The following is a 26,724-nucleotide window of genomic DNA, read 5'->3' on the forward strand; positions in this document are numbered from 1 at the left end:
TACAAATCAATAGTAACACATTTTGTTAAATAAAATAGAGGTTTGACCATTGTCTCAAAATGAAATTAAAACAAAATAAACAACATACAATTTAAAAAGTATAACCCTAAGTCACTCAAAAACGTTTCTTACATGACTTTACATTAAAAAGTGCACCAATGCGTAGCGACAAACAAGCCTTCATCTGGGTGTCAAACTATGAAAATGCACATAGTCCAATTGAACAATCAGTTGGTCACATGACAACTGCCAGGTTAAGTTCAAAACATTCATTCATTTTCCTGAGTCTCTTTATTCATCAGGGTTCACCACAACGGAATAAACCACCAAATTATCCAGCATATGTTTTACACAGCGGATGCCATATCAACTGCAGCCCTGTATTGGGGAAACACCCATACACTCTCACATGCACACACATACATTCAATTTATTCAATTTACCTATACTGCATGTTTTTGGACTGTGGGGGAACCGGAGCACCCGAAGCAAACTCCACACAGAATTGCCAACTGACCCAGCCAGGACTGAAACCAGCGACCTTCTTGCCACCGCGTCGCCAAGTGTAAAACACTGCAAAAAAAAAAAAAAAACTCTTGTAGATATAATATACCCTATAAATACTAAATATTTTAAAATTACCATAAAGGAGGATAAAAGAAAACTCTCAGAACCTCCAAAACCCTAGGCAAGACTTAAAAATACTAAAAAGAAAGCATAATTCTGTAATAGCGTATTGCAAAATGACTGTCACTCCTCTCTGGCCTAGCAAGCATTAGCTACAGTTAGCACTGTTTACATTGTGACCAAACATTTATGGTGTTTTCCTCCTATCGTGTAGTGTAAAGTGTGACCTCTGCTATGGACAGGCCATATAGGCAGTGGGTGGCCGGATACAGTTCGTGCCCTCACTTGCTTGCGCCTGGCATGACGCCGGGAGATGTGCAGCAGATGAAAGCGTCCCGGTGCAGCTGTGAATGCTATCATGGCAGCCATCAGCAGACAGAGCGCTGCATGCTGGAGCTGGAGAGGAGACAGCGGCTCAATGCTATCACTGGGGCCATCAGCCAATGCAGCAAACAAGAGAGGCAGCCCTGCACGCGCTCAGTGGCGGCTAATTGAGTGTGACCGCGGGGACATGAGGCTTTGTGCTGCACAGGTGAGCTAATACAGACGCCCACAGCGCGTAATGCAAAGACAATGCCCACACGCACTATTGCACACAGCGTGTTTGCGAGACTCAAAATAGCATACAATACAGTTCAAAATATTTTGTCGCAGGAGTATGAATAAATGAGTCATGTGTGTGTCATCTCTCTGGTTTCCTTTAGGTTTTTCCATGTTGGAAGATATCTGTGATGACTTTATGTAACTAGACGGAGAGTGGAAAGTTAATATCAACTGCTCTGACCATCTTAATGACTGACATTTAGCCATTAACTACTGCAGGGTCAGAAATCAGCACGGTTTCTCATACTGACCTGGGGATTCATTAATCACCACTTAAAGGGATAGTTGATAGTTTACCTAAAAATGAAGATTTAGTCACCGTTTACTAATCTAATTTACATTTACTCATTTAAAGTGATTCCAGTCATGTTGAAGTTTCTTTGTCCTGTTGAACACAAAAGAAGATCATTTGAACAATGTTGGAAAACGACAATACTGAAAAAAATGTTCAGCATCTCACTTCAAAGGTCTAAATCTGAATTTTAAATAGTATGAAAGTGGTTATTTCACCATCAGTGGTTATAAAAAGCTTTCATATGCATAATATATAAACAATAATAATACATAAATAAATCAGTTTGCATTTAAGTAGATTAATAGCAAGTGCAAAATAGGCCAACTGATAAATGTGTCAGCAAAACTCCAAAGGATTTGCTGAACCATGCTGCATTATGGCAAAATTCACAGTTCGTAGCTCAAAGTTATTTAAAACAAGTCAAAATGATGACATAATTCAATTTATTGTGTGGATTGAACAGAAGAGAGATATAAGGGGGGAGAAAAGCTACATATAGATTCACAGTACCCACAGTACCCCAGAGACTTAGACCGTTAATTAAGGAGAAACTTATGATTAGTCTTGCTTTCTAGTACAACTATCTAGTCAGTTTTTCTTAAACCAAGATCAGATTAGATGTTTAGTCAGTTTTTTTTTTCAGTTTAACAAAATTAATAGTGTTTATTATGATTAATAAACTAGAAACTAGAAGGAGAAAAAGAAAATCTGTCAATGGGATCAGACAAAAAATAAATACATTTTCTGACCCCACTTGCTGATATAGTTTCTTAATTTAAAAAGATATTAAAATTAAAATGTCTTGCAGCTATTCAAGATCTTTAACATTACAGTTTGCATGAAATCTTAATTTACAATGTTTATTTTGCCAGCACACATTGTTAGTCTGAAGGTGAACAAAATAATCCATGCAAGTTAATCCACTGAAAAACTGTTTGTTTGGGTAGTTTTTAATCAAAACCTAACCATTAGCCATGCCCTGCCCGCTGTTTATTTGCTGCAAGTGAAAGATGAAGGGAGGAGCCAAAATAAAACCCACTACCTATTCATATGACATCTTCATCTGTAGCAATTTCCAGTTCACATGGAGTAAAGAATAGATTCATGAATATGTGGCTCTTGGTGATTTACTGTATAAAATGCAAGTCAACAGGTGCATGCACTTTGAGAGTGAAAAATACATACACAGGCAAGTAAAATTAATAATGAAGGGCCAAAAACACATCTTAGTTGATGCTATTTGTTAACAAGAGAGGGGGGAAACACATGCTTTGTATTGTTATTAAAATGATATTTACTTTTTTTTTAACTGATGCTCCAACCTATAAAGTATAACATTACATTTGTATGTGATCTCAATCAAGAAGACTAACTTCTTACAGATTCCCTATCATTTGATATATGTCATTGTGAATTGTGTTATTGACCATTTTTCTCTTGTAAATATGTCACTTCATGAGTCCTTAATATCTTGTCAAGAGCCACAAGCATTACTTTTAGTTTGTTTCTATTTGGACATTTACAGTGCCTGTAGTGATTTACATTTAATCACCCGCAGGTTCAGCAAACAATTTTTTAAAAATGTTTCACTTAAAAGTCCCACAAATGTCAAGATAAGATCAAATATGTTGTCATTTTCTTCTCAAGTAAATGTGAGTTTGTTTACCAAATATTTATTGTAGAACTTTTTTTGCTATGTATATATTTCATTAGGTGGTACAAGATCAGGTCGCTCTCGAGAGCGCCCTCTGGTAAAAGGGGGAAAGGGGAAGATGGGGTGGACCGGAGGATTCTTCAAAAAATGAAGACAAGGCAGTAATGCTAGTCGGGCTATTTAAACTGATTGACTTCCTAATGATTACAGAGGAGAGACCAGCCACGATCAATCATATCACGTGCTCCACGATCAATCATATCACGTGCTCCTCGTGAAATTAGTTTGTGAAACTTCACATAGTAAAACCTAAAAAAGAATATTGTAGTTTTACTTACAGTACTATTTGTCTAATGTTTACTTACTAAATATATTCATTTGAATAAAATATACATTTTGTTGTAATTTTTTTAATACAAAAAAAAGTTTTAAAGTTTTTAAATACTGTAGCTCTAATAGTTTTAAAGTGCTTTGTTCTTCATGACATGCACATCACTCACTTAACACAAGAAAAAAAGATCATTATAATGAACACTTAACAAATATGTACAAAAGACAAAATCCATCCAAACCTTCCTTTCCTGGCATTCCTGTGAACACCACTTGAGTTCTTTGTATCAGGCAGAGCCGCGGTTCTCTCAGCTTACTGGACCCGTGCTATTCTGAGCCCTGTTTACGAGCTCTGTGTCTCTTGCTCTGCATTCAATGCTGACCTTTAATACCATGAAGAGGCACAATGAGCACCAAGCCCATCATTATTTCCTATTTTTTACACAGACGTTTCTGACCAACAATCACTGGAGCCCACAGATTGTAAACGGCACCATCCGCCACAAGTGTCCACAGAATGTGGCCTGACGGGGCGATGTTTGAGACAGCTATACATAGAGCCCCTCCAAAAAAACCTCCATTCCACAGTGGCTGGGTTCGCTGGAGGGGGAGATCGGAGACATGGCCTCTCTGTCAGACAAGCATAGGGTGATTGAGTTGGCCAAGAAGTGTATTATGTGACAGCTTGCGGATGAATTTTGAATAATGTGTGTAAAGCTACATTAGCGTGGGATTGTGTGGTAATGTGACAAGGCTATTTGTGTGCACCACACATCAAAAAGAGGGTTCAAGTATTATGTTGGTGTGAGGATGTACAAGCTGACCACATGGCCTGGTAGTTCACACATTAGAGACTCAGACTATAGCAATTTGTTTCTATATTATATATTTATTATGGAGACAATTGACTGTCTTTATAAGTTAGTAACTGAATCTTAAAGCATACTCACACTTGGTACAGTTGCCTTGAACTGTGCCAAAGCGCGATTGTCCCCTCTCTTGTCTCCTCTCTCCCCTGACGACATACACTCACATTTAATTTTGCCTTCCAAACCTGAGCATGTTTACGTCACTGATGATGCAACTATTCAGTTTAACAGGAAGAGAAGAGCTCTTGCTCAACGCAGTGGAGATTTCTTTAGTTATTTCATTTTAGTAGTTTTGGATGCAGCGAAACAGTCAAATATTTTGCCAAACATATCCACAACTGTTGACGCCCATAAATTATCATGAAAGTCATCACGCTGCACTTATTAAGAGTTTTTACTGAAGGTGCAACTGACATGCAGCAAGGGGTTTGCATCTTTAACAAACTACGACAGTTTATGTTCGTTGAAAAGTAAGAATGATTAATAAATCTATATGAAACAGTCCCTTAAAAGTGACATTGCATCTTCAGTTTCGACTTTTCCCAAACTGGGCTTTGGCACTGCAACTGGGTCTAATTCGGAGCACTCAAACTTGTCAAACGAGGCAGGAAATGCACTTGGACATGGTTCGGATAGCATAGTGTGAGTACACCCATAAAACATTTAGAACATACCTGCCAACATTTGTCTCTGATAATCCGGGAGACATTGCGGCAGTTTTCTGGGAGAAATAACAAAATGGGAGGGTGGCAGGAGATAAGTCTGAAATATGGGAGACTTCTGGGAAAAACGGGAGTGTAGGCTGGTATGATTTAGAATGTAAAAATGTGAGTCTTTTATTGAATCTTTTAATTGTTTATCAATTGTGATTCAGAACCGTAACATTCAGTGTTCAAATCATACTGTACACAAATTAATGAGTTACTTCTAGTAACATTTTAAAGTGTGCATACTATAGTATGTAAAACATTTTTGTCACCGGTTTCAAAGCAATTATTCATTTAATATTCTGTAGTCATTTACTAACCATCTGAGTTTTCTTCTTCTGATGAACTTGAAACATGTAGCCATAGACTTCCATGATTTATTTTTCCTACTGTACATAGTAAGTCATTTTTTGCCCCTTTAAGTACACACCAGAGTAGCACATGATTTCAGACACACATGTGAAAAAAAATCTGTTAACTAATTGTTTAAGCATTTCGTGACTTACAAGTGTTTTCTGTTTATTTGCAATTGTAAATTGCGTTAGGGGACCTTGATCTTGAAAGTAAACAAGTAACTTTTCTGTGAATTATTGAAACTTTTACTTCAGCATTTAAGAATTTAAATATTTTACCATGTTAGTGAATTGAGTACTTTAATTCCAGACTATAGTTGAAAATTTCAAAAACTCTTTTACGTATATTTTATAGGTAAGTCTATATAGCATTGTAATTTGAATAGCATCCTTGTTCATGTTAGTGTGTCTGTTTCTCCTTATCCCAAGATTCACATAATCTTGGATCCGCCCTGTAGAGCAGATTGTTATCGTGGTCATTGATGAATCAAGAGCGCAAGATTCCTGCAAAGATTCCAGTGACAGAAAACCTCTGACTCTTTTTAGTGAATCAAACAATAAATTCTTTAACTCATTGGTTCAAAAATAGATTTGTTAATGAATGATTGAATCCTTTATTCAACCAATTTATTCTAAAGCACTAATACATACAGGAATAAAACAAGTGACTATTTTTAGTCAATCAAAGCATTATATTATGTTAATTGTAAGTCACTTGAAGGGATAGTTCACCAAATGTAAAATACCTCACTATTTATTCTCCCTCATATGTTTTTAAACCTTTTGAGTTGCTTATTTCTGTTGAATACAAAAGAAGATATTTTGAAGAATGCTCCATTGTAGAAAACATTACTATGAAATAAATGGGTGCCAGCTACCAGCATTTTTAAAATATGTCCTTTTTTGTTCAATATAATTAAGGAACTTAAATATGTTTGTAAACCATGAGTAAACCATGGCAGAACTGGGATGAACCGGCTCTTTAATTTTTGCTTATTGAACTGTTGTTTACTCTCCAATGTTTATTAAATTTAACTTACATAGTAATAGAGCATAGTAAGTTCTCTTTTGTCCTTAATAATACACCTGTACCACAAGTGCATTCCCAAGGTGTTAACAGTAACCATTAACCGATTTTAAGCAACCCAAACGCTGCCCTAATTATGTGTTCGCACAGGGTGTCACACTTGGTTCTTGGTATAAAGTTATTTTTACATAGTAAATCTTCACACCTCTCTGCATATTTTGGCTGCAAAAGAACATATTAAGCATAATATCAGGCGGTGAGAGCCACTCTAGCATAGATAAAAGAATGACAGCCATCAGTCAGGCTTTAATAAGATAAACAGTAAAGGGACAATCAGTGACGGGAGATGGGCTGCTCAGTCACGTCTGGCACTGTGGTTAATGTCTGAAGTGAGTCCAGCACTTGCCAATGTCACGTCTGAATGGGTCAATCATTCATGGATGATGTGTCACCGCATAAGGAGGATATTAGAAGCGCTGTATGGAATTGCATTGAGAGAATTGCATGTTAATGGACAGCCCATTGTTTTAATGCTATGCTGTTGCTTTGGATTGTTTGCAAGTGTTTTGACAGAAAGTAAATCAAGCTTAATCTTTAAAGGGGACCTATTGTGCCCCTTTGTACAAGATGTAAAATAAGTTTCTGATGTCCCTTTGAGTGTGTATGTGATGTTATTTTTAGCTCAAAATGCCCCACAAATAATGTTTTAAACCTCTTTAAAACTGCCCCTTGCAGGCTTTGATCCAAATTGTGCCCCTTTTTGTGACTGTCACTTTAAATTCAGTTTAAATTAAACTAATTCAAAAGAGCAGCTACAAATGCCTATTGGTGCATCTGAAATCGCATACTTCCATACTATTTAGTATGCTAAAAACAGTATGAAAGCTGAGTATAGCATGTCCAAATTTATAGAATTCGAAAAACATTGTACAAGAAGTACCCATATGACCTACTACTTCCGTCGAGATTCTGAAGTGTCCATCCGATGGATGCTGCACTATCCTATAATGCTTCGAGAGAGAATTCATAAATGGAAGTGAAGCAATGCAACTGAAGCAGGTAGGTGACAAAATGGCAGATGTTTGTCCGAGTTCCTTTCATACTATTAGCGTTCATACTGTATAAAACATACTTTTCTAACGGTCATTTAGTAAATTCAAATTCAAACGCTGTACACACTGAGTAGTAGGCGATTTTGGACGCAGCCTACGTAAAAGCATAGTGGCAGATTTAAAACAAGACTAACATCCTAATGCTAATGTGGGAGAGATTGTCAGTAATGGGCAGGGCTTTCCCCTTTAGGCCACATTTACACTAATATGTTTTAGTTTTAAAATGACGTTTTAGAATGAAAACGATCTGCGTCCACACTAGCGTTTCTGAACAACTCTCCGTCCATACTACACTGCTGTAAGCGCACATCACGTGACCACACACATTCTGGCATGCACTGCAGCGTGCTTTGAGCACATCAACCCCATATAAGAGCTGTGCACGTCAGACTGTTAATCAAGCATCTATCACTGGATCTAATCTCACTATATTTGTTAAATATGATATTTAACTCATCTTGTTGTCTATATCTAACGACATATTCGCCAACTTTGGTCTTCTGAATCTTTTTGTTCTCAGGTAACATGTTTTTGCTGAATGCTTCTGCACATTTGACTGATTGCTTGCCTTTATTTCCTATATTGTATAAACTTATTGTACAATATACTTTTATAATAGTCATAATTGATTATTAAAACTGATATTTAACAAAAGAGAGGGTATGTTTTGTATTTTTATTAAACCTTAATGAAAGGAGGCAGTTAGGTTATAGGCTCCGTTTTGTTATAAATATGAAGTAAAGATGACGGTCATATAAATATGTAGCTACACAACGCCTCAACATTTTTGGTGTCTGTTAAGTTAATAGCAAAATAAAAATAGGCACTTCCTGATCATGCTTTAATTTTATTGTTGAAAAAGTGAAACAACGCCAGGGTGTTGTGAATGAGGTTATAAAGTGTACTGTTCCCTTTGAAGACTTACCCGACTTGTCCTCTGGAGTTTGTTTTCCATATCAAACTTGCGAAGTCTGAACTTACAGGGAGAGGATGCAAGACTGAACTGTGTGTAGGCTACTTCATACTGAAGAAAAGTCTTCAATATGAAGCTTTTTTCAGATGTCTCCATTTTTCCCCATCCACACTGAGATGGAGAAGCAGTGTTTCAGAATAAAAACGGCCTCTTCAGCGTTTTCAAAAAGCTCCAGCATAGTGTGGACGGATAGCGTAACTGTAGCAAAACTTATGCATTTTAAAAATTTTACGTATTAGTGTAAACGGGTTCTTAGATCAAGTGTAATAATTTTTTTTTATTAATACATCTTTACCATTAGAAGCTGGTTATATCAACAGACTGTTGCCAAACAATTGTGTTTTAACTCCCTATAAACGGTTTTTGCATAATAGGTCCCCTTTATTGTTGTCTCATTATTAGTGTTTATAAAATTATTATGTTAATAGTTTTTTGATTTTCATACTTTATTATTACTATTCATTTTTTATTAATTATATTTAATAAAATTGTATTTTATTTATTTTCATTTTACATGTTTGCTTTAGGATTCCTGTATGTTCCCTGTAAGAGTCCTGGAGGAGTCCTACAGGAAAATTTTCACATAATCCTGTGGAATCCTGTACACAGGAAAAAAAAAGTTGACTTAATTCAAAATTGTACGGCAACTTGCTGCAGAGGTTTGTTGTTGTTGTTGTTGTTGTTTTAAGTTAAAATAACTTTCAACCCAAATACTGAACTTTAAATTTAAGTTGAGTAAACTCAAAAATGTCCTTAAGCTTGTTACCTTAAAATTTTAAGTTGAGTCAACTTTTTTTTTACAGTGTAGGAATGTGCAGGTATGTGTGTGGGATTCCAATTTATTTATTTATTTTGTAATATAGTTAGTAACACAAGACAGCAAACTATGTAACACTGTTGTAGTTAAAAATATATTTTATAATTACTTTGCTTCTGGGATGTTTTTATAAAAAAAAAAACTGACATATTTTATCTTAAAATTCGACTTCTGTAATTAGTTTAGTAAAAGTGACTCAAAAGTAATGCATTACAATTCTGAAAAATTAATATTGCAAGGTAAAGGTTAACAGTTAAATAACAGTAATAAGGCCCACACGGAATTTGCGTGAACAGAAATCCGCAGATATTTAGCCCATCATTGAGTCTATTTATTTACTTGTGTAAATGTTAGTGAATTTATATTTATTCAGTTTTTTTGCATTACAATTTGGAAGTAACTTGTTCAACACTGTAAATGCTTTCATTCGCCATATTTGTCATTAACAGAAGTGTCTCAGGAAGTATCTACAAAGTAGCATGTTTTGAAGAGTAATAAATGTTGCAGCTCTGTCCCCATAAGAGTGCCCGGCTGTCAGAAAGTATCAGCTATGAATGGGATGGTGGTACTTCACCCCGGGACCCCCTCGGGCGGGCCTGCTTTGCACACCTGTCATCATGCCATGCCTGCCTTTGGGCATAAGAGAGGAGGCAGTGATGGCATCTTAGAGGAGTCCCATAAAAGGCATTCCTTTATCAGTGCCATTCACATATGTAGTGTTCTACTGACCTTAACCTGGTTTAGGTTCATAAACTAATATGCGAGATTCTCGTTAAAAAAAAAAAAAAAAAACAGAAGCCTTTTTTAAAGACAAATATTTTACTCAGAATGAGGTGTTTCTTTGTTGGTTTATTCTTAGATTATCTGATTATGAGATGAAGAATGTATCTTTTAAAAAATATATACAGTTGAAGTCAGAATTATTAGTCCCCCTTTCAATTTTTTTTCTTTTTTTAAATATTTCCCAAATGATGTTTAACAGAGCAAGACCATTTTCACTGTATGTCTGATAATATTTTTTCTTCTGAAGAAAGTCTTAATTGTTTTATTTCGGCTAGAATAAAAAACAAAATAAAAAAACACAAAAAAAATTTTAAATAAAAAACAAAACAAAAACATTTTAAGGTAATAATTATTAGCCCCTTTAACCTATATTTTTCGATAGTTTCAATGAGTTGCAGCAACAAAAGGTTTTTAAAGTATTATAATGTTTATATTTATTTATTTATACGTTGTTTTAAATGATGATAAGTATTGCTAAATTGATTTGAAATGAATCAAACAAGATGTGCTTTAACTGCAGACTGTCAGATTTAATTTGAGAGTATTTACATCCAAATCAGGTGAACGATGTAGGGATAACAACAGTTTGCATATGTGCCTCCCATTTGTTAAGGGACCAAAATAATTGAACAGAATAAAAATCATAAATCAAACTTTCACTTTTTAATACTTGGTTGCAAATCTTTTGCAGTCAATTATGTTGCAGACACTGGGTTTCATCCCCGGTGGTGCTCTGCCAGGCCTACAGCAACTGTCTTTAGTTTTTGCTTGTTTTGGGGGGATTTTCCCTTTAGTTTTGTCTTCAGAAAGTTAAATGCATGCTCAATCGGATTCAGGTCAGGTGATTGACTTGGCCATTGCATAACATTTCACTTTTTTTCCTTCAAAAACTCTTTGGTTTAATATGAGCAGAAAATATTGGCTGAAACACTTGACTAAAAAAATGACTGCTGCTTTTGTCAGCAATCAGCAATCAGAATGTAATGGATTTGACACATATTCTCTTTGAGTTTGTTAGATTCTGAAAAGTTCACCAATCTCATAAGGTGTGCAGCAGTAGATGAGGAGTGAGTAGCACTAGATAACAGTAAATCTTTTCTTTCAGACATTGAATGGCTGTCTAATGTGTGAGCTGGTGTGTTTGTTCAGCTTTTTGATGGATGAAATCATTACATTTCCTCTCATGTTTTTTTCATGTTACAGAGGAGATTAGTTATTCTGGGATTTAGAGAAATGTGGCGCATTATACATTTTTAATTGCAGCAGCTGTTTGGCCTCTTATATTGAATATTGTGCTTGACGGGGAAACTGATTAAATCAGACAAATCAAACCCAGTGCAACCCTTGCTGTTATTTTTATTTATTTTTTACCTCAAATAGCTTTCTTTTTGTCACACACCTGACCTGCACTAATTCTTCTCAAGTTTGGGCTCCATAAATAAACCAACAAAATAAGCTAACAAAACATCTCATAGTCCCTGCTTTTTGTGGCCAGATATCTAATTTAACAAAATGCGGAATAAAAGTATTCCTGTGTTTGTCAGAAGCCAGTACTATTTTTGCTGTCAAGCTGATTAGGGGCAGCAATCAAACGGAGACAGTTTTGATTTTCATGCTCTGTTGAGGTAATTGAATGTTTGTTCATGGGAGCTGATTGGGTTGCGCTCATGTGAATGTTGTTGTTTGGTGCATTAGTGTCGTCGTATGACACTCTGATACGGGCCAGTGACAGATGCCCTGCTTTAGCCCGATCTCCCAAGGGACGTCCTCATGACAGCTCACATTTCCTCTCATCCTCAATCTCTCACTTAAATGATCAGCAGGAACTTCACTGACTCTTGCTGCAGAGTTAGAGGTTGTATTTAACCATCTTGATGTTCATTTCTAAAGGGATATTTCACCTAAAAATAGTTGTTTGTTTTTTGCAGTCATTTCAGTCCAAACCAATGTGACCTTTTTATTTTTTGGTAAAGTAAGGCAGATGTTTTGAATATTTTTGAAGTGGTTGTCTCTGTCACCTCACAGCAAGAAGGTCGCTGGTTCGACTTCCGACTGGGTTACTGTAGTTGGCGTTTCTATGTGGAGTTTGCATGTTCTACCTGTGTTGGCATGGGTTTCTACTAGGTGCACCGGGGTCCCTCGCAGTCCAAAGACGTGCTACTGGTTAACTGAATAAACTAAATTGTCCGTAGTGTATGTGTATGAATGTGAGAGTGTAAGAGTGTTTCCCAGCAACTGGGTTGCAGCTGATAGGTCACCCGCTGTAGAAAACATATGCTGGATAAGTTGGCGGTTCATTCCGCTGTGGTGACCCCTGATGAACAAAGGGCTAAGTCGAAAGACACTAAATGAGTGCATGAATATTTTTTCAATAAACAAGAAAGTTATACAGGTACGGAACAACATGGAGTGAATAAATAGTTTCAAACATTGAAAAAATATTTAATACTTTATATATATACAATATTTTTGCCTAACTGTCCAAATGTATCTTTCTTCATTTCTAAATGCTACCTCCTATAATCTTTCTCCCCTAAAAAGTGTGATATTTTGTGTATGGTCTGGGGGGTCTAGTTTCGCTATACGAAAGTGTAGTGACAAATAAAGGCTTGATTGATATATATATAAATATATATATATATATATATATATATATATATATATATATATATATATATATATATATATATATATATATATATATAATTTTTTATTATGTGTGCAGTGTACACTAATACAATTTAATAATATTCAGATTCAGATCATTATTATGATCATTATTATGATCATTATTAATGATTCAGATCATTATTATATTTTTAATTGTTAATTGTATCAGACATTTTTTTTTTTAGTTTTAGTAATTTATTCCCTCTTTTAAGTTATTTTAGGTTATCGAAGTTGGTGTAAGTCTTTTTATCTTTAGAAACAGCAAGACAATACATTTAAATTAATGTAAAATATTGAAAAAATATAAAATATATATATATATATATATATATATATATATATATATATATATATATATATATATATATATATATATATATATATATATATCTAAACTACAAAATTTCAACAAAATTGTATATATTTTTTGTTTCTCTTGATTTTCCACTATTTAAAAATGTTTATTTCATATTTTCCTCTAACATATACATTTCTGCTGCTATTTTTTTTTAACTGTTATCATAAGTTATTTTGTTAGATTACCTTCCGTGTTGGCTTCAGTACTGACTAATGTAAATGCACAAATATAATATTGTAAAGCATCCTATAGGACAGGGGTTCCCAAACTTTTCAGCCCGTGACACCCAAATAACAATTCCAGTAACTTGCTACCCCCACTATACTCAGAGGTCATTGTAACCATACAAACATTACACACAATGACTAAATACACCAATAGGAAGTATATAAACAAACTTAGGACAACACAAAAAAGTGTTACAGTCTAACATCAATATCATTTTTTTAGTCATTATTCATTCAATTTAATATTAACCTTACTTAATGAGGCGTTCTTTGAGAAAGACAATTTTTCAATTTTGAAGACCTCCACTTGGAGATTGTCCTCTTTGTTCAGTCGTGGGCTTTATTTTTAATATACAAATGCTGCAAAGGTGTCAAAGTTTAACATTGTCCGATAAAATCAATCTGCTGCAACTAATACTATTGCTGTGTTGCTAATAATAATCCCAAGAGTTGCAATTCAATGAAAAAAAATGAAAGGCTGATGATTGTTTATTTACATGTTGTTTATTATGTAACTATTAAATACAATTTTTTTGTTCTGTATGTTATTTATAAAATATGGTAACTTTAATAATTTAAAAACATATTTGAGATTTTTGGAAATCATCAGACGACCCGCCCCCCTTGTTCTGTAGACTATTGAAAAAAATTGCTTTAAAGGGGCTAATAATTTTGACCTTAAAATGGCTTTTTAAAAATTAAAAACTGATTTTATTCTAGCCGAAATAAAACAAATTAGCCTTTCTCCAGAAGAAAAAATATTATCAGACATACTGTGAAAATTTCCTTCTTCTGTTAAACATAATTTGGAAAATATTTAAAAAATGGGAAAAAAATCTAAGGGGATTAATAATTCTGACTGCACCTGTATATGTAAATGGTTTGTTTGTAAAATGGATTGTTTGATAAAACTATATCTTAAATTGACTTGAAATATAGTAAAGAATTACATGTTTATATATCTATAAATCTGTTTTCAAGCCATAAAAAGCATGAGAGAAGCCAGTTTGACTATCAGGATGCACTCGTATGAAAGCGTGCTCTGGGTATTAGCGTGTTTATCAGTGTGTGTATTAATGTGCACAAGTGAGATTAGGGGGGTGGGTAGCGAGCGAGCGAGTGCCAACGGGAGACCACAGGTGTGTGTTTGCGCTTCACCCCGCTGAATTCTGGGTAATAACAGGCATTGGTGCACCTGCGTCCTGCGCCGCCCCCTCTCTCTCACCTCTAATGGCCCCTAATCACGCTGCCATCAGGCCCTAATACCCCAGCAGCAGTGCCCTGGCAGCTGCCCCTTCTCCCCTGGCAGAGAGCTGTCAATCTCAGTTCATCTGTTCTCCGTCCATCACCCTCTGTTCTGCCTCTAACCGCTCCAAAAGACACACAACATCAAAACGCCATAAATCTCCTGCGCTGAATGGAGCCTAGATGTGTATTTGATGTCATGCTATCCCGTTGTGTTGCAAACCATTGTTTTCCAGGATGTTTTTGTCACTTAATCAGGAAACACAAGTCCCCGGCATGATTTAAAAAGCATTAACGAGGGCCGATACAACAAACAGAATCAAAGTATTTGTCAAAAAGGCCACACACAGACCTGCTGGATGTAAACACGGGGAAACCGCATGCAGCCTCGACCTCACAGCTCTCCGTCACATTGAGTGCGACATCTAAACCGTTCCCACAGAAACAATGATGCTTTTTATTGTGTCCGCTTAAAGCCCTCGGCCACATGGGCCTCTTGAGTTTCCTCACACGCACTTTTCTGCGGTTTGATAATTACAAACAGACAAGCAGAGTGTTAGAACGTTTAGATGGTGCTTCAGTGGGCCGATGTTTATACAGGGGTGTGAGCTTCACTCGTGCCCGAGAGTTGCCCAAGCGATGCCCACTTACTCTGGCTCTGATATGATGATCATACATAGATATTGCACTTTATTTTTATCCTTCCCTGTGTAAAGGTTACTATTCAAAATGATTGCTAATTTCCAGTCATTTGAGTGTTAAAGAGCCCCTATTAGGCATTATAAAAGTTCATATTTTGGATTCGGGTGTCTCCAACAACAGGGTGATATGCATGCAAGGTCAAAAAACTTTCATTGTCTTATAACGTGCATTTACTTTTACCTAATTATCCCAGCGACTCCCATATGATTTGTTCAGCGATTCATTTGATCCTTAGCGCGATGCTAATCTGCACCGTTTGGACCGATGACCCACTCTGTTGTGATTGGTCAACTGCATTCAGCGCGAGACAGAGAGAAACGCCCACCACGGTTATGAAGAAGCAGAGAGTATGTGAGAGCCCAATGCAGGAGTGTAATAAAGCAATGCAGTTAAACACCAGCATATTACTCTACTCTTAACGCTAACCACAAGTAACAGCAACGACTCACTTTCAGTATTAATCCATACAGTGGCAAAAGTTGAACTATTTTGCAAATTGACCGTGCGGCATGTAGGAACAGCTGATGGTGGCCATAGCAAAGACAAACGGCAGAGGATCGCGAGTTCAGAAACACATTTTAATCAGTATAGGAAGAAGCTTGTGACGCCTTTTTTAACGTGGTTTTGGAAGCAGTATGTGAATAGTCCCATAAAGTTTTAACCTGAAAGGATACATTACAAGCATTGATCTATAATAGATAAGGGATTACATGCAGCGTAGAGGGATTACAACTTACAAGTCAAAATTAAACCAATATTTTGAAAACTACTCAAAAGAGACAATGATTTTAATTACACTTACATGATCCGGAGGAAGAAGAAACTGGTCCATATGAACTGTAACAGTTACTGACAAAGTCCCATAAATAATAGTCTCTGCAGCCAAATCTCCATCTATTAGTGATTGTCATCCTCGCCCAACTGAATTCATTAATTTGACTAATTTAAAAATTTCGTTAAAGAATCAATAGTTTTAAACACGGTGCACTTTCAGGTTTAAACCTCAGCTGGAGGAGTTCATTCACTTAGTGCTGTGTTACACACTGCATAGGAGGTCATTTTCAAAAACCCATAATAGGGGCTATTTAAGTGGCTTTTATGTGAAGGTCCTTGTATTGCAGGTTTCACAAAGTGCTTTGAAATGTGAGGTTTTATTCATTCATTTTTTTCCCGCTTAGTCCCTTAATTAATCCAGGGTCGCCACAGCGGAATGAACCGCCAACTTATCCAGCACATGTTTTACGCAGCGAATGCCCTTTCAGCTGCAACTAATCTCTTGGAAGCATCCATTCACACTCATACACTATGGACAATTTAGCCTACCTAATTCACCTGTACCGCATGTCTTTGGACTGTGGGGGAAACCGGAGCACCCAGAGGAATCTCACGCGAACGCAGGGAGAACATGCAAACTCCAAACATAAACACCAACTGACCTAGTCGAGGCTCGAACCAGTAACCTTCTTGTTGTGAGGCGACAGCACTAGCTATTGTGCCACTGCGTCGCTGTGAATTTTTATTCAAGGCTTAAAATTGAATTGTGCAGGACAAAGAGCAGCTTAAAAAAAGCAAATAGCTTTTATTTGTATCTCTCTCACTCACTTTCCTTCAGCTTATTCCCTACTTTATCAGCAGTTACTATAGTGAAACCATGTTTATCTGCCTCAGCCCAGTATTGAGAGTACAACCCAGAGCTGGGAAACACCCATACATTCCTTTGGAACCCACGTGAACACGGGTTGAACAAGCAAACTCCACACAGAAAGGCTTCCTGGTCCAGCCAGGACTTGAACAGAACAGAATCTTCTTGCTGTGAGACAACATGCTAACCTCTTAGCCACCATGCTGGCCCATTTATATCAACTTTGACAATGGAATATTTGCACAGCTAGTGTTTTTCAGCCATTAATAAACTTCCAGTGAAAGGTTTATGTGACTATTTTCAATTCCATAAGGATTCTTTTAGAGCAATGATGTTGTAATTGAATCAAAATACAATTTGTTAAATAAACTTAAGCATTAATTTAGTTTAATTTAGCAGGCTAGCACAGAAACTCCATTGAAAATACCGGGGTAAAAATGTCCATATTTTAAAGGCGGCACAAATAAATTAAAACAAGAATTTTAACAATGAATTTGAACAAGAATTTAATGCAGTGGTTCCTGTCTGGTCTGACACCGACTTCATTTTGTATATCAGTCAGGCAGTGACGATCTCTCATTTTTAAAATCAGATCTTAAACATAGCGATTTTGTAAAGGTGCAACAGTTCACTGTACGCACTTGGGCTGGCTTACTGAAAATCTGTGTCCATATACCACATTAGAGTTGTTGAGCTCATCAGACTCATGACCTCTACAGTCTTTACTAGTAATTTTGTGTCTCAAAATAGACTCACCACTTTAAAATTCAGATCTCTGCGTAATTCTAATGAGTCTGATAAGTTTTGTGGCTCATGCCGACTCGCACACACATAATACGCTCTGTGTTTGAAGCAGACCATACCTGCATGCTGCGGTGGTTTGACATATTAATGCAAAAGCAGACTTCATTTACCCCAGAGGAAATCATATTTGCACTGTCTGTATCCATATATTACCATTCATCTAATAATAATGGACACTGTGTGTAACAGATTTATTTTGAATCTCGTAGTTAACTGTGCTGTGGACAGTGCATTTCAAATAAACTTACAATAAGATGTTCAGCCAGACAGAGTTTAATAAACTACTGTTTATATTTTCTTATATTTGCAAGTAATCCTCAGTTTGAATCCTCTTTGACGTGAATAAATAACCACTATCAGTAAAAGCAACAGTGTCTTGAAGGGGGCAGAAGATTTGATGAGAAATTGAAGTATGAGGTCACGTCAAATAATTAGTTGATTCATATTGCCGGAAGTGCTGAACTGTTTTGGAGCACAGAAAAGCTTATAGATTACCTCAAGACTATTGAACTAACAACGAAAACATGGGGAATTTAATCACAGTGAACTTACTTTTTTTTTTAAGGGATAAAGAGGTTTGTAATACCATAATTTGTGTAAATACCCTGAGAGAGTTACATTCAGATTAATATATAGCTGTGTTTGTTCTTCTTTGTAACAAAATAACATACAACTACAATAATAACGCTAGAAAAAGCAGTTAAAAAGTAACCTAAATAATAGAGATGTGGATGTTCTCAAAACCTTTGCAGTTTGGCACTCCAGTCATGGCATGGATACTGACATCCCAGCAGAGAGTAATCTTTAGATTCATCATCGAAGGACAATGTTATTTTGATGTCCAAAAACGACGTTAAATGAAGTTCTGTTGGAAACATCTTAACATCTTAACATCCAACATCTTAAACCAACGTCATATTAACATCAAATACTGACATTTATTCATCAGGTATGGTAACTAAAACCCAGAGTCTGATAGGCGTCATGTTGTTAACGTCCACCAAACGTCAAGCTGTAACATCATTATATGTCGATGTTTTATTGCTTTTAGGTTCGAAATTAACCAATATACATGGTCTGTGCGACGTTGGACATTGACGCCGGGCTGATGGGTTCTGACGTCAACTCAATTTCATTTCTAAACAAAATTCAATGTCCCACAACCTTGGGGTACAATGTCAAGCTGACATCATGTTGACACCCTGTGCCTGCTGGGATTGTTGTTGTAATATTTGAGGACTCATATTATTCCAAAAAGGTGATTCCTAAGTAGTCTTTTCTGAATTCTTAATTCTACATGCACAGCTGGCTAGCTTATTATTCTTATCATTTAATATCAGATGATACCCATACAACTTTGGAATAAGCCATCCTGTTGATATATGATAAAGAGCAGCACACAGATGGCCATTAAAATATTTTCATACAGATTTTAGTTGACGTCAGAGAGGAAGAGACAATGAAAAATCAAAGAGAGAGAGGGAGCGATCCAGGTCACCAAAGCTATCAGCTGGGACTAAAACTCATCAGCTAGAAAACAAACTGGGCCACACATCCCACTCTGGGTGGTCTGGCTCCGCTGCACTCGTAGTCTGAGCGCTGACTCTCTTCCAGCGGATGCAACTGCAGATCCTGCCAGGGACCACGGCTTTATAGCTACACCCCTCCAGCTCCTGTCGCTTTCGCTGCAACCAAAAAATCCTTTGGCTAATGACATACAGGCCTGGACCTGGAGGGAGAGAAAGGGTTAAAGCAAGCCAATTGAGCGAATAATAAGTTCAATTTAGGAGATTGGAGGGCTGGTGTGGAATGAAAACCAGAGGACACCACTGCAAGCTGTTCTGGAGAGCGGGGAACCACGGGAAGGAGGGAAACCTGGAAGGTGGCCAGAGACAAGACTTTTGATTTTGGGGTGGCTTTAGTGTGAGGTCAACGGACTGATGGTGTTTCACATCATAAAATGGATTCTTGTTATTGCACAGAATAATAAATGAGAGCAGAAATTGTCAATTCAATAGCGTTTACAAATTCACTTGTATGCAAATGTGCATTTCATAACCTACAATAAGCCCATGAGAGCACACAATGGAATGAATGCAAAGAAGCTTGCAGCAATCAGGTTGTAAAATGCAATAAGGCAAGGAATTATTGATGCAGGAAACTTTTCCTCAGTGTCGTTCTTGTTTATTGTGCTGAAATGAAAGTCTGGTTTGTTTTCAGTTGGGACAAAATGGATATTTTGAATAATGTCTTGTTGTAAGGTATTTACGTATTCAAGTGTGATTTATAGAGACGCTTAAGATAGACATCGAAGCAATATGCTGGACTATTTTCGCTACTCACTAGAATACAGAATCAAGTGATTTATATATTCAAATTATAAGCATGAAACACTATATTGTCAGTTCCAGTAACTTTTTTCCTATTATGGTTTGTTTGTTTTAATGTACAAGGGAAACTGTATTTTGTTTCTTTCCACTCATTTGTCTCAACTCCTAATCCCTCTGCTACGTAAATACAACATAGCGTTGTGTGTTAGTCACTGCTTTCTTTTAACTTCTGCGACTGTACTGTGGACTAGGGATAAAGCAATTTAAGTCTCTGACATGCAGACCACCCAGATTTGCAGGTAGAACAAACGCACGCAGAATAGTTCTGTTTCCTTGAATGCACTTTATTTAAACAACAGCATTTGAAAAACAAAATCAAAAAACAAAACATTGTCATACAAACAAAAAAGCCAAATGATGCACATAAGTTAATTATCACTTAGTGATAATGACAATGCATTCGATTGACAAGGAAAGTACCAATTCAGGAGTGGCAATCCTGATTCACATTGTAGGCGTTTATGAGTACAAAACAATGAAAACAATGATGGAAATTATGAGATCATTTAATTTTGTCATCTCCGAAGCAAAGAACTGGAGCATTGTGCTTAGTTCAGAGGCACTGTAAGATAAATGAAAGCATTAGCAATATGAGCAAGAACATCCTTGATGCAGTTCCTTCCTGTGACATCTTGTAAGTACCTGGAATTTTCAAATCCTAGTGATCAAATACTATGAGAGTGTTATTTCATATAGTCTAAATCCTGTAGGGCCACTGACCTACAGATTTGATCTCTAACCAAACAAATCAAGACTCACTAGACATCTTCCAGACAAGTGTGTTGGCCAGCCAGTGGCAGGATTAGACAGCCCAAGAGTAAATAATATGGGTAGCAGCCTCGGAAGCCTTCAGTTTTTTCAACCGAAACTTTTAAAGTCAATATAATCCAAAAGTGGCTAACCAGATATTGAACAAACGAGTCCAACCAAGTCTTTGTCTTAAGCACATTTCAGACATGCCACTCCAAGAGTCTGCATCCTCTCGGGGAACTACCCTCTCAACAAGGCATCATCACCTGCACTTAACCTCGACACCACAGCATGGGAGACGACGATTACTTTCCCGGCTGGTGAACGAGAAAATGAGGGAACAGAGGGATGGTACGGAGAACTGAAAAGACAGAATGAGAATGAAAGACTTGGATAATTGGCCATCGACCTTGACCTAGTGCTCATCAGGGACTCTTGGAATCTTCTTTGTTTTCTTTTCGGCATCACTCTCACCACTAACTCTGACAAAGACGGAGAGGAGGAGGTGATGGAGGAGAAGAAGAGAGTAGTTGTTCGCTCCTGCTGAGCGGTAAGCCACCCCCATGGTAGGTTAAACACCAGTCTAGGACACACAGACACATGTGTGCACATGCTCTCATCATTTATGAGGGTAATTTGGGAGGTGTATAGGGACGGACTCATCAGAAGTGCTTGTCTCCAGCTGATCTAGGCTCGGCAGGGTGGAGGGATTTGGAGAAGATGCTTAGAGTATAACGAAAGGGGTGGTGCAGGGCTCCGAAAGTGACATGATTGACAGGCTTAAGTAAGGTGTAGATCAAGCAGGCAATCACTACCGTGTTATTAAAGACCTTTTGCAAACCCTGCAGGCATCCGAGATTTTAAAGTGAAGATTGTGTTCCTTGTCACTCTGTGGCTCTTATCAAATGGAACATATGATGAGCAACTTGCTCCATTTTAAATACAGAAGACAAAGTATTTTTGACCACTTAGAGGGGAAGGCAATACTTATATGTAACTGACTCTAAAGGTTTTAATGAGTGGTAAGAGACTAGACTGAAAAGAAAAAAATCACATAATGACACATTTCCAAGGTTGTTGACAGTAATTTAAGTTTTTCTGGAGGGGGCCTTGGTAGGTTCTTAAGGTCTATAATCACCTATGGCTGAACATAAAGTTCAGATCTGGGAAAATCAGACCAGGGAACAATCAGACAAAAAGCCAAGAATGGGGTTGAATGGACAAGATGATGCAGACAGGTGAACTGGACAGAAAATAAAAGAGAGATGAGCAGCAGAGAATCACGACATAGTCTGAGGCCATCAAATATTGGTAGGTATAAAGCACACCATGCTCATGTATCACCATGAATTCTTATCAGTCCTGTAATTTATGTTAGACGGCTTAGTCTTTGAGGCCTTACTCTGCTCTTTGCTTGATTAGAAGAACTGAATGTTGCATGCAAATCTTATCCAGGTACAAATCATCAGCGCAGCGGAGAACCATTTCTCAAGGTAACCTACAATACAACCTATCAGACACAGTGAGAAGTTTATCTTTGTGATCGGGATACCATCTTCTATACTTTACCAGAAAAATATGTGCATATCCATTTCTAACTAATGTTCTGCTGGATTGCATTACTTCTAGGCATGTGCGAGTGTGGACACTGTGTCTATGTGAAAGAGTCAGGATGCTCAAAGTAATGGCAAGAACCACATCAGCATTTTGCACGTTAAAGATCCTACATAAAACATCTCTATTTGTAAAAGACAAAACATGGACATAGACCACAATTATCACTGGTTTGAAACAAAATAGTTTAAGGGTTAGCATAAGGTTAACAACAATACTTTGTCTATTTATCTGTGAAAGAGCAAGTAGCAGCTGATTCTCAAAAACAAATCAGAACCCTGGATCCAAGTGTTGCCACGGTATCATGGATGATTTGCAACAGGTGTAATGTTGCATCAAGTTACGCTGATCAAAGTCATAATTCAATCAGAATGCAGAGTTCATGCTTGCCGAGTTCTGATTGGCTCAAAAGAAGGATTGTCATCTTATGCACAAAAGATCATACAAATTCCAATGATTCTTTTAATTCTGTTGTTTTAATATTCAACGCCTCATCTGCCAAGTGCTGTTCTCTTTGGAAAAGTACATAATGCTGATAGAATTGGCAGTATATATATATATATTTATATATCTCACATGATTCACTCAGTAACTTCAGTAACTGCTTCTAATTCCTTTCTCTATGTTTTGGCAGTGTTTCTTTCTTTCACAACGTCTCTCGTTACCAAAACATCTGCTGCGAGTCAAAATCTGATATTAGACCGTGAAAATAGAACTAAAAATAACAGCAAGAACAACCATAATAACAATAATAACAATAACAACAATAATAATTGAGGGTGAGATAGCAATAAATAGTGCTGTGGAGTTGGGTGTGGCTACGTGTGGTCAAATTAGGACATTGTGGGCATCAGTCAGTAAAAGAGAGAGCTGTGGGGGTGACGGAAGAAAAAGACGACCGCACTTCCACACAATTGCAGTTGTTTGTTTGCTTTTCTCCATTAGGTTAGAGGCAGATGCAGTTAGACTGCACCCTCACTATTGTCCTTCTGTCCATAGCAGTCAGTCCTCCAGCCAATTATACTTTATTCTTACAGTCTTTTAAGAGAGCAAAACCGGAACAAACCCAAGGCCTAAATATATCTGTATAAAGCAAACCTTCAACCACTGGACAGGACTGAGGGATCATTATGTTGTGCACAGTCTGTGTTGGGTGTGCATGGGTGGTGGGGGGAAAGGAGTGATTTCTTGAATCGCGTGGGACTGCTTGGAATGATGGTTGTGGCTGGTTGTGGGAGAGATGGCGCGGTCTTCAAAAGCGCCATTGGGTTAACTGTGGACCTTTCAGCACACCGCATGTGTTTATAGTAGGGTTCCTGGGCTGGGCTGATGTGTACACCCAGAAGCTCATATGTACCTCCAACCCACCCGACTACTTTAGCAGTCAAGCACGACCCTCTATTGGCGACCATCAATACGCCCCATCATGGAGGGGAAAATGAGGACAGCCACAGCCATCCACTAGGTTCCCTGATCAGACAGGAATTAAGTTATTGGTGACCTATAAGAGATTAATGGCTCATCTAAAGCTCTGTCCCTGCTATTTTAACCCTGTAGATGTGTAGAGGGGGCATGGATAGTGGTATCTTTAAAGAAACCCTCTGTTATCAGATAATAAATCAAAATCTTGGTGAAAGACTGGCCTTCTTGACATTCCTAGCGTGCATGTTTGAATGCTCGTGATATCTTGGGGTTGAGGCAGCCATCTTGAAACCAGCTTTAATTCAACAATTTACATATAAGGAATTAAAGCTTTCCAGTCAACCAAACGCAGGTATTACCCTGTAGGGATTGCTTATGTACCACCTTGTCCCTGTAAGTAACTTGTGAGGTATGAGGCCAAGAGTCCCCTTAATCAAAATGCAAATCTTGTCTGGTTCTGTTTGCCTTTAGCAGGTCTTAAAAAGACACTGCGTCTTTGCCAGTAAGTTTCTAAGCTGTCCACAACACTCTCTTCTCCACTGCATAACTGATGTAAGTGCTCACTCTTTGCCTTTCCCTACCTACAGTATAGTCTTTGCTGAGGCTGGTTTATCTCTGATAGTCTGCTTGATCTCTGGGACTTGAGGATGAACTGCATGGGGGCAGAGAGTTGGGTCTGACTGTTCCCAGAGGCAAGCATTTGTCTTTATTTTCATCTTGGACAGAAGAAAGAGCTGGAGTTGAGACAGAGTTGGCTGCTCCAGCCGGGGCACTCTCATGCCCACTGTAGATCTCCTCGTGACCATCTTCACTGGACTCTGCATCCTCTGAACTGGAAAGCAGCTCCTCGTCTCGATACTCAGCCACGTCTACACCGCCGCCCTCCGATCCGAGCTCCTTCAGTCGTCCATGATGCTTCACATGATAACGTTGGTTCTGAAAGAACTTAACAATGGTATGTTTGGGCAGATCCAGTTGGGCTGACAGAGTGTGTATGGCTTCCTGGTCAGGGTATAGACCCACATCCTGGATAAAGCTCTGTAAGATGCCAAGAGCTTCCAGAGAGATCTTGGTGCGAGAGCGAGGTTTTTTGGTGACACTGACAACCGGTCCATTGTTTCCAGAACCTGTGTTGGCCTGAGGGTTCTCTTCAGCTCCAGAACTGGGAATAGGGTCTTCTCGAATAGGAGAGTGGTCCTTCAGTGGCTGCATGGGCTGTCTGTGAAGTGCCTGATGAGAAAAGAAAATTGAGAGTTTTTTTAATCTTTTTTTTTTAAGTTTAGTTACCTAAACTTGTGTCAGCAGTATAGAATAATTGAAACACTGCTTAAAAGTTCAAAGTGCCATTTCAATGAATGTCTTTTGGAGTTAATGTCCTCAGTGCACTTGAGTATGGGATCAACTCTGGTAAAAATCCAACCAGACTGGTAATGATTGTTTAGGTGTATCGTACACATATTCCACAAGATTGAATATATTGTCATATAATCATTTTATATGGGAGACGCTAAGCAAGTAAGCACCGAAACCAAAATGAATTCCATCAAAAGTATGTGTATAAAGAAATCTTTTGAAACAACATATCATTTGAAGTATGGTGACAAGTTGGTTTCCATCTTTCACTTTGACAGGGATACATCCCATCCCTGCTAGAAGACTACTAAATTTAACAGAAAAAGTCATGCAAAACCAAAACACAGACAGCCAGAAATGACAGTTCTGACTTGGTCATGAGACATGAAATTGTTAGCATATGCTTTTGTCCTCTACAAACACAATGCTATTAGCATTGTCTAACAAGCTAGAGGCTAGCAAACTGCTGTTTTTCTAAGGATTTGAGACCCTCCGCATGTTTCTCAATAAATCTGCCATTTTTTGGTTTGCCAAAACAGGAATCGTGTGAACAAGGAAGAGGTATTGGGGTACAAAAAAAGTGGTAATCAGAGTTCAGGATCAGAAGTAAAGAGCAGAAAATCTGCACTGAGAAAATAAGATAAAATAAAATATCTGGTGAGCTGTGATACAAGGGAAGGTGCAGTGTGTCACAGCTGAGCTATCGAAGTCTGTGGCGCTGTCCTGCTGAGTTTATGACCAGGGTGGGGTGCCCAGTGCCTCCACACTGGAATGCTAAGCTATAAATCTGCGGTGCATTAAAATTAAAGGACCTACATAAAGATAATAGTCATGCGCCTCTCTCTCTGTCTCTCTCTCCCTCTCTATTCCCTAAATAATAACAGGGTATTTTTTAAATAATATTGAGGGTAGGCCAGACCATGAAATTGCTCCGATTTCACTTGTGGGGGCTGTTTTGGGCTGGCGCTTTACAGGAAGTGTGTAGGTTTGTTCTTTTTTTCTCTTCTCTATTTCTCCATAATGTATTACTTTCCATGTCTGTGAGAAACAAACAGTGGCCACAAGAAAGGACAAGAAAAAGAAATGTCAAAGAAGTTTAAAGATGGTGAATAATTAGATTGACCACAACTCATAACAGCACAAAATACCCGTTAGCTTAGCTAGAGACCACACACACATTCACAAACCCATTCATTTTGTATATGTTTGCTTGTTGTGTATATTATTTTAGCAAGTTCCGGGAGCAAGTTAGGTAGGTTCCAAAGACACATACGGCATGATCCAAAATGCAAAACACAGATTAATAGTGACTTTGTGCCATTGTTTGGCATCCTGTGGGTCGGCCCACATTGAACCTGCCCGAAAAAACCCATTATTCAGTCTATTGAATTACTTGT

General features: G+C 37.6%; 1 protein-coding gene and 1 long non-coding RNA gene across 7 annotated transcripts in view; one reads left to right on the forward strand and one right to left on the reverse strand.

Annotated features, from left to right (window-relative positions):
- The window catches only part of LOC141376156 (uncharacterized), an 82,313-nt gene extending 79,120 nt beyond the window's left edge, over positions 1-3,193 (forward strand). The window contains exons 3-4 of one of the 2 annotated variants that reach the window (XR_015499649.1): positions 870-1,159; positions 1,332-3,192. This is a non-coding gene — a long non-coding RNA (uncharacterized LOC141376156). Of the gene's footprint in view, positions 1-841; positions 1,160-1,331 lie in introns of both variants that reach the window. The other variant, XR_015499647.1, reaches the window with a different exon arrangement.
- A 17,258-nt stretch (positions 3,194-20,451) lies between these two features.
- The window catches only part of satb2 (SATB homeobox 2), an 81,215-nt gene continuing 74,942 nt past the window's right edge, over positions 20,452-26,724 (reverse strand). For 4 of the 5 annotated variants that reach the window (XM_087266776.1, XM_087266779.1, XM_087266778.1 and 1 more), the window contains one exon: positions 20,452-25,204. In XM_087266776.1, coding sequence (XP_087122902.1) covers positions 24,584-25,204 — 621 coding nt within the window. In that variant the 3' untranslated portion in view covers positions 20,452-24,583. The remainder of the gene's footprint in view (positions 25,205-26,724) is intronic. The other variant, NM_001128532.1, reaches the window with a different exon arrangement.

Source organism: Danio rerio, chromosome 9 (assembly GCF_052040795.2).
Source record: "Danio rerio strain M-AB ecotype USA chromosome 9, GRCz13ab, whole genome shotgun sequence".
NCBI lineage: Eukaryota > Metazoa > Chordata > Actinopteri > Cypriniformes > Danionidae > Danio > Danio rerio.